The sequence below is a fragment of the Pogoniulus pusillus genome, chromosome 16, assembly GCF_015220805.1.
Source record: "Pogoniulus pusillus isolate bPogPus1 chromosome 16, bPogPus1.pri, whole genome shotgun sequence".
NCBI lineage: Eukaryota > Metazoa > Chordata > Aves > Piciformes > Lybiidae > Pogoniulus > Pogoniulus pusillus.
Genome location: NC_087279.1, coordinates 20,188,907 through 20,203,799, shown reverse-complemented (window position 1 = coordinate 20,203,799; position 14,893 = coordinate 20,188,907). Strand labels below are relative to the sequence as shown.

The 14,893-nt window shown below is 49.7% G+C and overlaps 1 protein-coding gene across 1 annotated transcript in view; it reads left to right on the top strand.

Annotated features, from left to right (window-relative positions):
* Positions 1-254: 254 nt before the first annotated feature.
* The window catches only part of ACOX2 (acyl-CoA oxidase 2), a 30,240-nt gene continuing 15,601 nt past the window's right edge, over positions 255-14,893 (top strand). Inside the window, exons 1-10 of the mRNA XM_064156951.1 lie at positions 255-397; positions 1,093-1,394; positions 2,580-2,742; positions 5,990-6,141; positions 7,155-7,262; positions 7,942-8,061; positions 8,611-8,726; positions 9,132-9,304; positions 11,555-11,717; positions 13,302-13,492. Coding sequence (XP_064013021.1) covers positions 1,235-1,394; positions 2,580-2,742; positions 5,990-6,141; positions 7,155-7,262; positions 7,942-8,061; positions 8,611-8,726; positions 9,132-9,304; positions 11,555-11,717; positions 13,302-13,492 — 1,346 coding nt within the window. The 5' untranslated portion in view covers positions 255-397; positions 1,093-1,234. The remainder of the gene's footprint in view (positions 398-1,092; positions 1,395-2,579; positions 2,743-5,989; positions 6,142-7,154; positions 7,263-7,941; positions 8,062-8,610; positions 8,727-9,131; positions 9,305-11,554; positions 11,718-13,301; positions 13,493-14,893) is intronic.

Genomic DNA, 14,893 nt, shown 5'->3' with positions numbered 1-14,893 from the left:
CAAGTCAAATGCACAGGCACGGGGCAGCAGCAAGAGCCCGGGGAAGCGCTCCCGGAGAAGCGCTCCTCCATCCTGAGCAGACTGCAAGGAAAAATCGATTGCAAATCCTGGGAGAAGGGCAGGGCGTCACGCGGTGAGAGCTGGAAGCGCAGCCTCAAAGGCTGCAAAGAGAGCAGGAACATGCCCCTGGCCGCAGGCAGGGCCGGCAGCAGCAGCGGCGGCTCCCCGGCTCGGGCAGCACGGCGGCCGCCGGGCGCGCCGCGGCGCACTCGCACAGCGCTCGGGGGCCGGGCCAAGCCGCCCTGGCCCCGGGGCAAGGTCTCTGCAGCGGGTCCCGGGCAGGCAGGCAGGCAGGCAGGCAGGAGCTGGGCGGCCTCCGAAGCACGCGTGGGCCAAGGTAAGAGCGCGGTGGCGTTCCCGAGGCGCAGGCAGCTGGAGCGGCCGTCCGAGCCGCATGGAAGCGGCAGCCGCCGGGGCTGAGCCCGGCCCGGCCTGCTCCCTGGGACGGTTCAAGGGCAGCTCCGGGTTAATTCAGCTTTGTGTGCTCGGCACGCTGTTCTGAAGCGGTGCTCCCTGCCAGGACGCTGAGACGCTTTGATTTAAAAGTCTGAATATCAGAAAAGCAGGGATTAAGAACATTAACTGCGAGACTCCCCAAAGTTTCAGTATCTTTCAGTATCAAAACCAGCTCAGGGAGGCAGGCAGCGTCTCCCAGGGAAAATTTTTCCTTTCCACATACTACACCTTTTGTTTTTCATTGTTACCATCCTGCAAGAAGCGCTGCGAACAGGGGAGCGGAGCTGAGCGGAGCCCGGCGGGACGGGCAGCAGGGGCAGCACAGTGCCCGGGGGGCGCCGCCGCCGCCCACGGCGCAGGCGGTGACTGCGCTCAGCGACGGGCAGCATGGGGTCAGGGTCAGAAACTCCCTTAAACATTAACCTGTAGATGTGGGGTATTCCAGCAGTAGCTTCTCGAAAACCCCGGGAACAGATCGGTGAGAGAAGGGGATTTTACATTTAAAAGACGTTGCCACAAAGCCTGCATTTTGAGTGCTTAAAGTGCCTTCAGTTTCCGTCATCCGTTTCATTGCAGTGAGGACAAAGCAGTGGTTAAATTGTTTGTGCATCTCGGCCAAGCCACTGAAACCACACCTTGCCACACCCAACCACTTTTTTTCATCAGCCACCCACTGAAGGGCAGCCTGGGCCCTCCCCAGAGCAGCTCAGGCTACGGGATGGCTCTGCAGGATACTAGCAAGTACTTGCATGGCTCCGTCCTCGGCAGCGTGAATCCTGACCTCGCCAGCGAGAGGCAAACAGCCTCCTTCAGTGTGGAGAAGCTCACAGCCTGGCTGGACGGCGGTGTGGAGAACACTCGGACACGGAGGGCAGTGGGTGAGTGAGCCTTCCTTGGCCATAGGCTGGTACAGAACATGCTTACATCCCCACCTACATCCCCACCGATTCTGCTTCTCCTTCGCAGCACGATGGGGTTCGTGCCCCTGAGTATTTGCTTGTTGCTCGCCTCTTAAAGGGAGCATGGAGATGGAACCCCTGGTAGTGTAAACCAACATGCTCCTGCTGTCTGAAATTCTTCCCATTCCATACCTCCATCCCCAGTGCCTCTCATAAGACTGGCAAAATGGGAATAGGACAGGAGAGATGCTCCCACAGGTGAGCATCTTTGTGTGAGGGTGATGCACAGAGGGGCTGGTGCTGCTGGGCAGCAGTGCATGCCACACGTGAACTGCAGCCAGTGGTCATGGTGTGTGACCATAGCCAGTGGTCATGGTGACCCTTCTTGGCACATCAGGCTCATCCAAGTGGGAAATTCCTGGTGTGCTTTGGCTCAGTCAGTCTCTTCTCTCACAATGAGCATGCCAAAAAAACAACTCTGCTCAGAAGCAACAGAGCAAAAAGACTCTCTGTTGTCAGTATAACTACATCCATGTTCTATCCTTACCTGTGAAAGCAGCACAGGCCACTGGGATTGCACACTTCACAGTGCAACTGGAGTTCAGCCTTGAACGTGAATGGATCCAAGGTTTCAAAGGAAAGACAAAACAGAAAGGCAGCCTGCAGCATTTAGGAAAGAGGAAGCTCAAGAGCTGCTTCACAGTGCTATGCAGGATTAGTAAAGTCCTGAGCTGAAGTGTGGGTGCCAAACAGAACGTCCAGCAGGTCTGGTTGTTAATCACTCTCCAGGCAAAAGACAGCTCTTGCTGCTGTGGAAGCATGGGAACAGCAGTTAGAGAGAGAGGGGTCCACAGCACCTTCTCTCTGAGGCACAAAGTAACCTCTGATGCCTTTACAGCAACAGTACCTGCCTACAGGGTCACTGCTTCCACACAACAGACCTCTCTCTCAGGCCTGTCCAGTTCCCTTCCTCTCCTCCTTCCCTAAACCCACTGCTTTTCAGGGTCAGGCAGGGCAACCATCAGAGCCTGCCTGCAGTCACCCTGAAAACCACAGCATTGAAATGCACGACCCCTGCCCTGCCCACACCTCCCGAGCAGGGCTGGAGGCGCTGCCTACGCTCCCCAGCTCCAGGAGAACCAACTCCTCTGTGTTGCTTTGCAGTTGAAGCCATCGAATGTGACCCTGAGTTCAGCAGAGAAAATCAGTACTTCCAGAGCCAGAATGAGAGGTATGAAGCAGCAGTCAGAAAAGCTGTTCACCTCCAGAAGAAGATGCGCGAGATGGGATGGACCGAGGACGGACCTGAGTATAAGTACATTTACAGGTGATTGTTTTTGCTTGCTTGGGCTGGTTTTAAAACAATGGACAACGAATATTTTGCTAGAAGTTTTGCATGCCAACAAGAATCAGCTTTAGCAGTGGCTGGCGGAGGCCAGCAGCTGGCAGACGAGGTTTTGATGCAAACTTAGTGCAGGTTTTGGCTTGAGCAGCACATGCAGGAAAAGGGAGGATGGTGATACATGGCAAGGGGTTTCTCACAGAGCAGCACACAGGTACAGTCTGTTAGATCACTGCAGTTATGCCCAACATGATCTTTCCACTCCAGCAAGCTCCTTCCCTGTGTTACAGCTCTCACTTTGTAAAAATGGCTGAGGGTTAGTATATGAGCAGACTGGAGGTGGTTCTGGCTCTGACTGCCAGGCAGAGAAAATGTAATTTATCTTGAGAACTCATATTGTATTTAAAAAAAACCCAGGGAAAATAAAACCCCAAACCTTAGTTTGTAGCTAAATGGAATAAAATGGTTTTTTTCACAATCCTTCCCTTTAAAAATGTTAACACTTTGATAGAGTTGAGCTCCACATTTTCATTTGCTTGCCCCTTCTTCTTTCATAGAATGGTTTAAGTTGGAAGGGACCTTAGAGATCATTCAGTTCCAACTCCCTGCCATAGGCAGGGACACCTCCCACTAGAACAGGTCACTCAGGACCTCATCCAGTCTGGCCTTGAACACCTCTAGGGAGGTTGTGGAGCACAGAATCACCCAATGTGATCTTTGATCACATTGGGTGATTCTGTGCTCCACAACCTCCCTGGGCAACCTGTGCCAGTGTCTCACTGTAAAGAACTTCTTCCTAACATCTACTTTGAATCTCCCCTCTGCCAGTTTAACCCCATTACTCCTCATCCTCCCATTACAAGACTTTCTTTCCCCCTTCCCTAGTACCAGTTGGCTGCTGGCCAGCACACACTTATTTTGGTGAGGTTACATACCCAGTAAGAAGATGCAAGTTCAAAAAGCATCATTCAAAAGGACAATGCCTTCATCTTACAAATCACTGCCGACACCCAAAGTCACTTTCCCATATTTCATCATATGAAATAATGGTTGTTTTTTTTTAATGTTAAGCTCTTTGCTGCCTACAGTGAGTGGTCCTGATAAAGGGGGAAATCTTCCATCAAGAGCTCTTGGACCTGATCATTATATTCCAAATAAAAAGCAGCTCTCCATTTCCTCTCCTGCAGGAAGGAAAAATAATAAAAGCCATCAGATTTTTCAAACCTGACAGAACTCAGCCACCTCTCCCACTGAGACTTGCTTTTATCAGGCCCCCTGATGCCAAGGGCTTCAGCAGAGCCAGCCCCATGCTGCCCCATTTTTGCTGGATTAAAAGCACGCCTGCCTGGCAGGGCAGCTCTTGGCTGATGAAGCACCAGATGAGCACTGAGCTCTTAGTGACAGAGTCCTGGTGCCAGCCAGGATGAGCACCTTGCACACATTTAAAAACCAGCTTTTAAAAGTCACAGTTAAAGTGACATCATTTCTGAATGAGCTGCCAAGAGTTCATTAAGTATCACTCTGTCAATCAAAGTCATTTCCATTCTTTGCTCCTGTTTTTCCCCCCAGCAACTTTTGCAGTGTGACTGATTCTCTCCCAAGGCCAGGATAAAAGAAAGGCCATAGTCTTTTGTTAACAGTACAAGGTATCTACCCAGAATGAGATTTTCACTAGAGCACTGCAGTGCAGCAACGTGCTAACAGCCACACAAGCTCCTGAGGACAGCAGAGCCACTTATCTTTATGTGTGAGAGCACACACACTTTTGTCTGAATCACAGAAACATTCCAGTTTGAAAAGCCCCTCAGGGTCACCAAGTCCATCCCATATCCCTACTCTACAAAGCTCACCCTTAAACCATATCCCTAAGCACCACATCCAAAGGACTTTTAAACACACCCAAGGTTGATGACTCCACCACCTCCCTGGGCAGTTCATTCCAATGCCTGAGCAATCTTTTCTTGAAAAAATGTTGCTTAATGTCCAGTCTAAAGCTACCCAGTCACAGCTTGAGGCCATTCTCTCTTATTCTATCACTATTTACCTGTGAGAAGACACCAGCAGCAGCTTCTCCACAGTCCTTTCAGGTAGCTGTAGACAGCCAGGGGGTCTCCCCTCAGCCTCCTCTTTTCCAGACTGAACATCCCCAGCTCCTTCTGTTGTTCTTCATAAGATTTATTTTCCAGGCCCATCAGTTTAAGAGGGACTGGGATCTGCTGGAGAGAGTCCAGCAGAGGGCTACAAGGATGATGAGGGGGCTGGAGCACTGCCTGGTGAGGAGAGGCTGAGGGACCTGGGGCTGTTTAGTCAGGAGAAGAGAAGACTGAGAGGGGATTTAATGTTTATAAATATCTGAGGGCTGGGGGTCAGGAGTGGGGGGACAGGCTCTGCTCACTGCTCCCTGGGATAGGACAAGGAGCAATGGGTGTAAGCTGCAGCACAGGAGGTTCCACCTCAACACGAGGGGGAACTTCTTTACTGTAAGGGTCCCAGAGCACTGGCACAGGCTGCCCAGAGAGGTTGTGGAGTCTCCTTCTCTGGAGACCTTCAAGGCCTGTCTGGATGTGTTCCTGTGTGACCTGAGCTAGATTCTGTGGTCCTGCTCTGGCAGGGAGTTTGAACTTGATGATCTGTGGAGGTCCTTCCAACCCCTAACATCCTATGATCCTGTGATCCTTCCAGTATCTGAAGGGGGCCTACAAAAAAGCTGGGGAGGGACTTTTTAGGCTCTCAGGGATTGACAGGACCAGGGGGAACGGAGCAAAGCTGGAGATGTGGAGATTCAGCCTGGACATGAGGAGGAAGTTGTTCAGTGTGAGAGCGGTGAGAGCCTGGAATGGGTTCCCTTCCAACCCCTAGCATCCTGTGATCCTGTAATCAGGAGAAAAAAGCAACCTGTGAAGCAGAAAATACGAAGGGCTCAGAAGCTGTCAGAGCCACAAAAGCTTTGGGGCTGGGCTTTGTTTTCAAGAGCTCAGCATCTGCTACTCAAAGCTGCTAATTCCTTCCAAAGAAGCGAAACAATGAGCTTAAACACTTTAGCAACCTGCATTATGAAAGAAGGGACAAAACCAGCTGGAGAGCACTTCTGCAGTGCTGTGTTTGACACTGGACATGGGGTAAGGTATGAAGAGTGCAGCAAGCCAAAGGCGGCACTGCCTGGCGGCCACCGCGGTGGTCCCTGTCTCGTTGGTCACATCCCTGGAGCTTGGTCCCTGTGCCTTCTCCGCAGGGCGCTGGCGGGAGACGTCGCCTTCCTCCTGCACCGCATCTTCGTGAGAAGCATTTCCATGCTGGGCTCTGACAAACAGGTTGCCAAATGGATTCCTCTCGCCAGCCAGTATCGACTCATTGGAAGCTACGCCCAGACTGAGCTGGGGCACGGTAAAGCTGCAAGGAAAGCACAGCCTTTCTGTAGGACACAAGGATCAAGTGCAGAGTCTCTCAGGAATGTAGTTTAAGCTGTCTGTGGTTCACTGGGGCAAGGGTGGCTGGGGGAAGACTGTTAAAGGTGGATGTCCTCAGCGTTTCTCTGCAAGGTGGAGATGCACTGGCTCTGGTTTTGCCAATGTGGAAAAAGAGAGTGAGGGGGAAGGCTCCTGGTTAAGTAGCTGTCAGTCAGCATCGATGGAGGGAATCATTCAGGCAGCCTGCACGAGTTTACATTGCCACCATGAACCAGGCAGCTTGCCTGAGGACCATGTGGCTCAGGAGATCTTTGTAGGAGATGGTGTGGGGTCACTGGAAGCATTGCTCTACAGTGCTCTCCAGAAGGGTAAACCACAAAGCCCTGGTAACAGCCAAACCAACTCCAGGGATTCTCTTTTTCTCTCTCTCTTCCTCTCTTTCTCTCTTCCTCTCTTTCTCTCTTCCTCTCTTTCTCTCTTCCTCTCTTTCTCTCTTCCTCTCTTTCTCTCTTCCTCTCTTTCTCTCTTCCTCTCTCTCTCTCTTTCTCTCTCTTTCTCTCTCTCTTTATCTCTCTCTTTATCTCTCTCTTTCTCTCTCTCTTTCTCTCTTTCTCTCTCTCTTTCTCTTTCTCTCTTTCCCTCTCTCTTTCCCTCTCTCTTTCCCTCTCTCTTTCCCTCTCTCTTTCCCTCTCTCTTTCCCTCTCTCTTTCCCTCTCTCTTTCCCTCTCTCTTTCCCTCTCTCTTTCCCTCTCTCTTTCCCTCTCTCTTTCCCTCTCTCTTTCCCTCTCTCTTTCCCTCTCTCTTTCCCTCTCTCTTTCCCTCTCTCTTTCTCTCTCTCTTTCCCTCTCTCTTTCTCTCTCTCTTTCTCTCTCTCTTTCTCTCTCTCTTTCTCTCTCTCTTTCTCTCTCTCTTTCTCTCTCTCTTTCTCTCTCTCTTTCTCTCTCTCTTTGTGATACACCACAATCTCATTTCTCTTTTTCCTTTTTGAAGGAACTTACCTTCAGGGCTTGGAAACAACAGCAGTCTTTGATATCGCTACCCAGGAGTTCATACTGAACACACCAAAGATCTCTGCCATGAAGTGGTGGCCTGGAGACAGTAAGTACCACACAAAATGTTTTGGTTTTGCTCATTTGCCTCTTCTCCCTGCTTGAGCTCTGTGTTTGAGGGCCCAGGCACTAGCAGAGGACTTCAGTAAGAGATGCAGCCATTGGGAAGCGAGTGAGAGGACAAAGGGTTTTGTACAAGTTCAAAGGACAGAAGGGAGCCACCATCAAAAGCCTTTGAGTGGCAGGGCTGGAGAATTTCACTCAGGGAAACTCCTGCCTCTGCAGGAATCAATCTTCTCTTCTTTGTAAATAATACCAGATGACCAAAAACTGCAGGGAGGTCATCAGCATAAAGGGTTGAAGTCATCAGCCAGCCTCAGCACAAAGGATTTAAGCGTGAAATGTAAGACTCCCTTCAGGAAGGTGTTCCACAGCAAGCAACGAGTTACTCTGATGGCTGCAGCACTTCCCACTCTTGCAGCACTGCATGATGCAAGCCATTCACCCGAGCCTCATGGGCAGCAACTGAGGCAGGAGGATTATGCAACTTCTGAGCAGGCTCAGAGACAGAGATTTAAGCAACCTCCATCTTCCAGCATCTGCGGATCATGCCTAGGCTGATCCATATGTTAACAAGACCTAACAGACAGTTAGCCCTGCTTGCTGTTACGTGTGGAAATGTTTGTGCTGTACCTTGTCTTAAGGCCAGGGGGCTGTTTTTCTCGCAGTGGGAAGGTCAGCAACTCACACAGTGGCGTTTGCTCAGCTGTACGTGCAGGGGAAGTGCTACGGTGTGCATCCCTTCATCGTGCAGATACGCAGCCTTCGGGACCATTCGCTCTGCCCAGGTAAACAGCTCCAGGCAGTGCAGCCCTCGGGAGGTGCTCTGCTTAGTTTGCCCTTAAATGTTTCCTAAAACGTGGAGCCCAGGAATCACAGAACATTAGAGGTTGGAAGGGACCTCTTGAGATCATCTAGTCCATGCCCCCTGCCAAAGCAGAAGCACAGGAAGAGGGACTTGAAGTTGTCAAACCCAAACCAAGACAGACACTCGAGGAATAGTTATCATTAGTCCCAGTCTTTTTATCTAGAGGAAGGTCTACTGTATCCTCAGGCATATCCTGATCAAGGCTTTTTCTTAACCAGAAGCCTGGGCTGCTCTGACCAGGTGGTCATTAACCCCTCATTCTGACCCTGGCCACCATGGATAACAGATGGGTCACAAAAACAAACTACCAGAGGGCATTTGAGTACCTGCTTCCCCTCCTCAGGCAAGAGTATCCATACTGGGAAGAAGCAGAACTGGACGTGCCTGCCCTTTAGATCCCCAGCCTGACCCACAGTGGGGAGATGAAGCTCACGTGGAAGTAAGCAGGCTGTGGTTTCTCCTGCTGCAGGCATAACAGCAGGAGACATTGGTCCCAAAATGAATTTTGAGCATGTTGACAACGGCTTCCTCCTGCTGCAGAACGTGCGCGTCCCCAGGGAGAACATGCTCAGCAGGTTCTGTGAGGTAGGTGCTGACTCCCTCCACAGGCTCCTCTGGCAGGCTCCTCACACACACACAGGCACAAGAGGCACCTGCCTAGATTGAGGACAGAACTCTTCCCTTGAGGTGCGAGCCTTCGTAGTTTTATCAAGGGCAGAAATTACCTGACCCCTCTGTGAAACTCACTGTCAGCGATTACACATTCAAATCTTGGGGGTCACAGGCCAGGCAGAACCTGCTTGAGCCAGAAGCAGCAAGAGTTTGTCTCTTCCAGTGGGTAAGTTTCATCCATCATACCTAAGAGTGCTTAGTTTTGCGCCCAGCGGAGGCTTTTGACGCCCGTTTTGTTCTGTGCACAGAGACTGCGCAACCGTCCTAGGTGCTGGAGTAGCGAAGAGTGTGGCACGTAACACCCCCTCTCTACTCTAGGTGCAGCCAGATGGCACCTACGTAAGGTGGGGGTCACAGAAGATCAATTACTTCACGATGACTTCGGTGCGCATCGCTCTCCTCTCGGACGAGGTCATCATGCCCACCATGAAGGCCTGCACCATCGCCATCCGCTACTCGGTGGTTCGACGGCAGTCCAAGTTAAAGCCTGGGTAATGCCACTCGAGCCTGCAGCAGCGGGAAGGGGACAGTCACCCTGTGTTAGCCCACACCAGGCTCTAGTTCAGCTTTTCACCTTATCTTTCAGGCTCGTTTCCCAGCCCAGACAGGGCATTACAAATAAGCTTCCCCATTATTTACATTAACAAGCTTCAGTCAAAGTACGAGAGAATGTTTACAGTTCTAAGATAAATGTCATTGTTTGAGTAGCTCAGGAGCTCACATAGGCAATGCATTTCTCTTCCAAGCTGCCTTCCCGTGTAGTTGCATAACTTAGCAGAATCCAGACAGAGCAGGCAAGTTGCTAAATCCTTACTCGCAGCATCCTTCTGGTGGGCACAACATCAGAACACCTTCTGGTGTCTACAGTTCAACATCTGCACTTGGTAACACTACATTGCTAAGATAAACTTCATCGTTTGAGTAGCTCAGGAGCTCACATAAGCAATGCATTTCTCTTCCAAGATGCCTTCCCATGTAGTTGCACAACTTAGCAGAATCCAGACAGAGCAGGCAAGTTGCTAGAACCTTACAGCATCCTTCTGGTGAGCACAACATCAGAACACCTTCTGATGTCCACAGTTCAAAATCTGCACTTGGTAACACTACGTTGCTAAGATAAATGTCATTGTTTGAGTAGCTCAGGGGCTCACATAAGCAATGCCTTTCTCTTCCAATCTGCCTTCCCATGTAGTTGCACAACTTAGCAGAATCCAGACAGAGCAGGCAAGTTGCTAGATCCTTACAGCATCCTTCTGGTGAGCACAACATCAGAACACCTTCTGATGTCCACAGTTCAACATCTGCACTTGGTAACACTACATTGCTAAGATAGATTTCATCGTTTGAGTAGCTCAGGGGCTCACATAAGCAATGGATTCTTCTTCCAAGATGCCTTCCCATGTAGTTGCATAACTTAGCAGAATCCAGACAGAGCAGGCAAGTTGCTAAATCCTTACTTGCAGCATCCTTCTGGTGAGCACAACATCAGAACATCTTCTGATGTCCACAGTTCAACATCTGCACTTGGTAACACTACATTGCTAAGATAAACTTCATCGTTTGAGTAGCTCAGGAGCTCACATAAGCAATGCATTTCTCTTCCAATCTGCCTTCCCATGTAGTTGCACAACTTAGCAGAATCCAGACAGAGCAGGCAAGTTGCTAGATCCTTACAGCATCCTTCTGGTGAGCTTGACATCAGAACACCTTCTGATGTCCACAGTTCCAACATCTGCAGTTGGTAACACTACATTGCATTAGTCTGGCAAGAATCTCTGTGATTTTTAAAGAGATGGTTTCACTTGAATGGCTTTCCAACATTTCCACTCAAGTCTCCTCTGAAAAGCAAGAGGAGAACTTGCTCTGGTCCAACTGCAAACCGAGCACGAGCGCAGCGTGCTGAGCCACTGTGATAACCAGCTCCCTCATTTGAAGGCCTCAGTGTACTAACCACAGCAAAAGTGGTAAAGAACTTCCCCCAGAAAAAAAGAGCTCAGAAAGCCTGAAATAGTTTAGGCTCAAAATAGTTTCAGGGAAATCTGTCCACACCCAGGGCCGCAAAGATCCCGTTTGAAGAGCTGAAGTTTTTCAGGGTGTTGTGCCAACATTTCCCCTCTAACACCTGAAAACTGTCATGGATTCGTAGGAGAGAATCATAGAATCAGTCAGGGTTGGAAGGCACCACAAGGATCATCTAATTCCAACCTGCCTGCCATGCCCAGGGACACCCTACCCTACATCAGGATGGCCACAGCATCATCCAGCCTGGCCTTAAAACACCTCCAGCCATGGGGCCTCAACCGCCTCCCTGGGCAGCCCATTCCAGGTTCTCACCACTCTCATGCTCAACAACTTCCTCTTCACATCCAGTCTGACTCTCCCCACCTCCAGCTTTGCTCCATTCCCCCTAGTCCTACCTGACAGCCTTGAAGGCTTTATCCTCATCCTCACCTGCTGTGCCTGTCCCCACCCTGTACTGACCAATCACACAGAGTCTTTCCTGCTTTGTTGGGCTGGTTCACCAAAGCAGCAGGTAGATAATCACTTTCTTTTGTAGCTGGGCTTGTTTCTCCAGCAGCTTGGCAGGCTGGGCAGATTGTCTGCCAGGACATCAGCTCAGTGCTGTTCACACGCTGCTGCTGGGTAAGGAAAAGCGCTGGGTTTCATTGTCTGATGGGTAGATGATCTGTAGGTGTGCCCACAGCTGCACTCCCCCTGATTCATCAGCTGTCCTCCAACAGGGAACAAGAAGCAAAAATCCTCGACTACCAGACTCAGCAGGAGAAACTGCTGCCCCAGTTGGCAGCAACCTACGCCTTCTACTTCATCAATGACTACCTGCAGGAGCTGTTTGACAACGGGTACAGAGAGATCCAGAAGAAGAACTTTGACATGCTGCCAGAGGTGAGCTGCAGCAGGATTAGCTTGTACAGCACTTCTTAGCTCTAAATACCCATGTGTTTTGGCCAACTAGACAAGCCTTCCTGGACAGGCATCAGTAGATGACTGGGGAAAAAGGCAGCACTAAGGGAGCTGGTGACGTGCCCTAGGTCCACAACCAATCAGCAACAGCCTTTGCTGCAACGCCCTCAGTTTTTTGTTTTGGGAGCTATTGCAGAATGAAAAGTCCTTGGAAAGCATGATTGTTTGATGAAAGTCTCGTTCCAGGCAGCTGATGCCACAAAGAATTATTTCACAACTTCAGAATGAGAATTAACCAGGTTGGAAAAGACCTTATAGAATCACAGAATCATAGAATCAGGCAGGTTGGAAGAGACCTCCAAGATCATCCAGTCCAACCTAGCACCCAGCCCTGTCCAATCAACCAGACCATGGCACTAAGTGCCTCAGCCAGGCTTTGCTTGAACACCTCCAGGGACAAAGACTCCACCACCTCCCTGGGCAGCCCATTCCAATGCCAATCACTCTCTCTGCCAACAACATCCTCCTAACATCCAGCCTAAACCTCTTGAGACTGTGTCCCCTTGTTCTGTTGCTGGTTGCCTGGGAGAAGAGACCAACCCCACCTGGCTACAGCCTCCCTTCAGGTAGTTGTAGACAGCAATGAGGTCACCCCTGAGCCTCCTCTTCTACAGTCTGCACACCCCCAGCTCCCTCAGCCTCTCCTCACAGGGCTGTGCTCCAGCCCCTCACCAGCCTTGGTGCCTTCTCTGGACACGTTCAAGCATCTCAGCATCTTTCTTAAATTGAGGGGCCCAGAATGCACCTACAAATACTTCTAAACCAAAACCAAAAAGTGACTTCTTAGATAAGAGATTTTGCAGCCGAAAGCCTGCAACAAAAACACTCTGAACACAAAGGCAACCAAAGCCACTGCTGGTTGAGAGAAACCCAAAAATGCATAATCTGAGCTCAGCATGCCCAGCATGAGGGTGTGCAGCCTCCCAGGCAGAAACCAGAGGCCAGGCTCAGGGAGCTGAGGGTAACAACTGCATGCAAAGGAGGACCTGACAGGGATTTAACCCTATGAGGAGAGGCTGAGGGAGCTGGGGGTGTGCAGCCTGCAGAAGAGGAGGCTCAGGAGTGATCTTATTACTGTCTACAACTACCTGAAGGGAGGCTGTAGCCAGGTGGGGTTGGTCTCTTCTCCCAGGCAACCAGCAATAGAACAAGGGGACACAGTCTCAAGTTGTGCTGGGGTAGGTCTAGGCTGGATGTTAGGAGGAAGTTGTTGGCAGAGAGAGTGATTGGCATTGGAATGGGCTGCCCTGGGAGGTGGTGGAGTCACCATCCCTGGAGGTGTTGAAGCAAAGCCTGGCTGGGGCACTTAGTGCCATGGTCTGGTTGATTGTCTAGGGCTGGGTGCTAGGTTGGACTGGATGATCTTGGAGGTCTCTTCCAACCTGCTTGATTCTATGATTTCATGCCCAGAAATTGCACATAGTTTAAAATAGGACACTCACTCTGAGGATGACTTCAGAAGAGCTGACCATTAACACTCTGCCTCTTTTTGTTTGCTGTCAACAGCTGCATGCCTTTTCTTCGGGCTTTAAAGCTGTCATTAGTCAGTACTGCACTTCAGCAGTGGAGATCTGCCTGCGGGCTTGCGGAGGACATGGTTACTCCTCGCTGAGTGGGCTCCCTGCCTTGTACACTAAAATACTTGCCTCTTGTATTTATGAAGGGGAAAACACCATTCTGCTCCTGCAGACTGCCAGGTAACAAGTCAAATGGGTTCATCTGAAAGCCTCTCCCCCCTCATTTATTCAGCCTCTACCACTTCTTCTCCAGAACTAGTCAAACCAGCTACTCCTTTCTCACAGCACCTACTAAAAATACAGCTCAAGACAGAAACCATTCAAGTCTTCTGTCTAACAGGCATGGAGCTGTGTGGGAATCAGATTATCTCTTCTATTTTTGGCTTAGGGATACATGCAGGTGCTGTTCTGCATAACTTCAGTTTCCTCTTTGTCTCAAAAAACACCCCAGAAGGACCCAAAATGCCCAATAAATACCCCAGAACGACCCAAAATTCCCCAAAAATATGTGACCTAAAATCCCCCTCAAAAGACCCCAAAAGGACCCAAAGTTCCCAACAAAAACCATCCCAAAACAACCCAAAATTCCCTAAAAAAGACCCCAAAAGGATCCAAAATGCCCAACAAGAAACATCCCAAAACGATCCAAAATTCCCTTAAAAAAAAAGACCCTAAAAGGACCCAAAATGCCCCAAAATAAACATCCCAAAAGGGCCCAAAGTTCCCAACAAGAACCATCCCAAAATGACCCAAAATTCCCTTAAAAAGATCCCAAAATTCCCAACAAGAAACATTCCAAAAGGACCCAAAATTCCCTAAAAAATATCACCCAAAATCCCCTAAAAAAAAGACCCCAAAAGGACCCAAAATGCCCAACAAGAAACATCCCAAAAGGACCCAAAGTTCCCAACAAGAACCATCCCAAAAAGACCCAAAATAACCCTAAAAAAATATGACCCAAAATCCCCCCCTCAAAAGATCCCAAAAGGACCCTAAATGCCCAACAAGAAACACCCCAGAACAACCCAAAAATCCCTAAAAAAAAAGACCCAAAAGGACCCAAAATGCAAAAAAAAAAAACCATCCCAAAAGGACCTAAAGTTCCCAACAAGAAACATCCCAAAACGACCCAAAAATCCCTAAAGAAAAGACCCCAAAAGGACCCAAAATACCCAACAAGAAACATCCCAAAAGGACCCAAAATTCCCTAAAAAAAGACCCCAAAATGACCCAAAATGCCCAACAAGAAACATCCGAAAAGGACCCAAGGTTCCCAACAAAAAAAAAAAAACCAACCCAAAATCCCCCCTCAAAAGACCCAAAAAGGACCCAAAAAGCCCAACAAGAAACATCCCAAAACGACCCAAAATGCCCAACAAGAAGCATCCCAAAAGGACCCAAAATACCCAACAAGAAACATCCCAAAAGGACCCAAAATTCCCTAAAAAAAGACCCCAAAATGACCCAAAATGCCCAACAAGAAACATCCCAAAAGGACCCAAAGTTCCCAACAAAAAAAAAAAAAACCAAACCAAAATCCCCCCTCAAAAGACCCATAAAGGACCCAAAAAGCCCAACAAG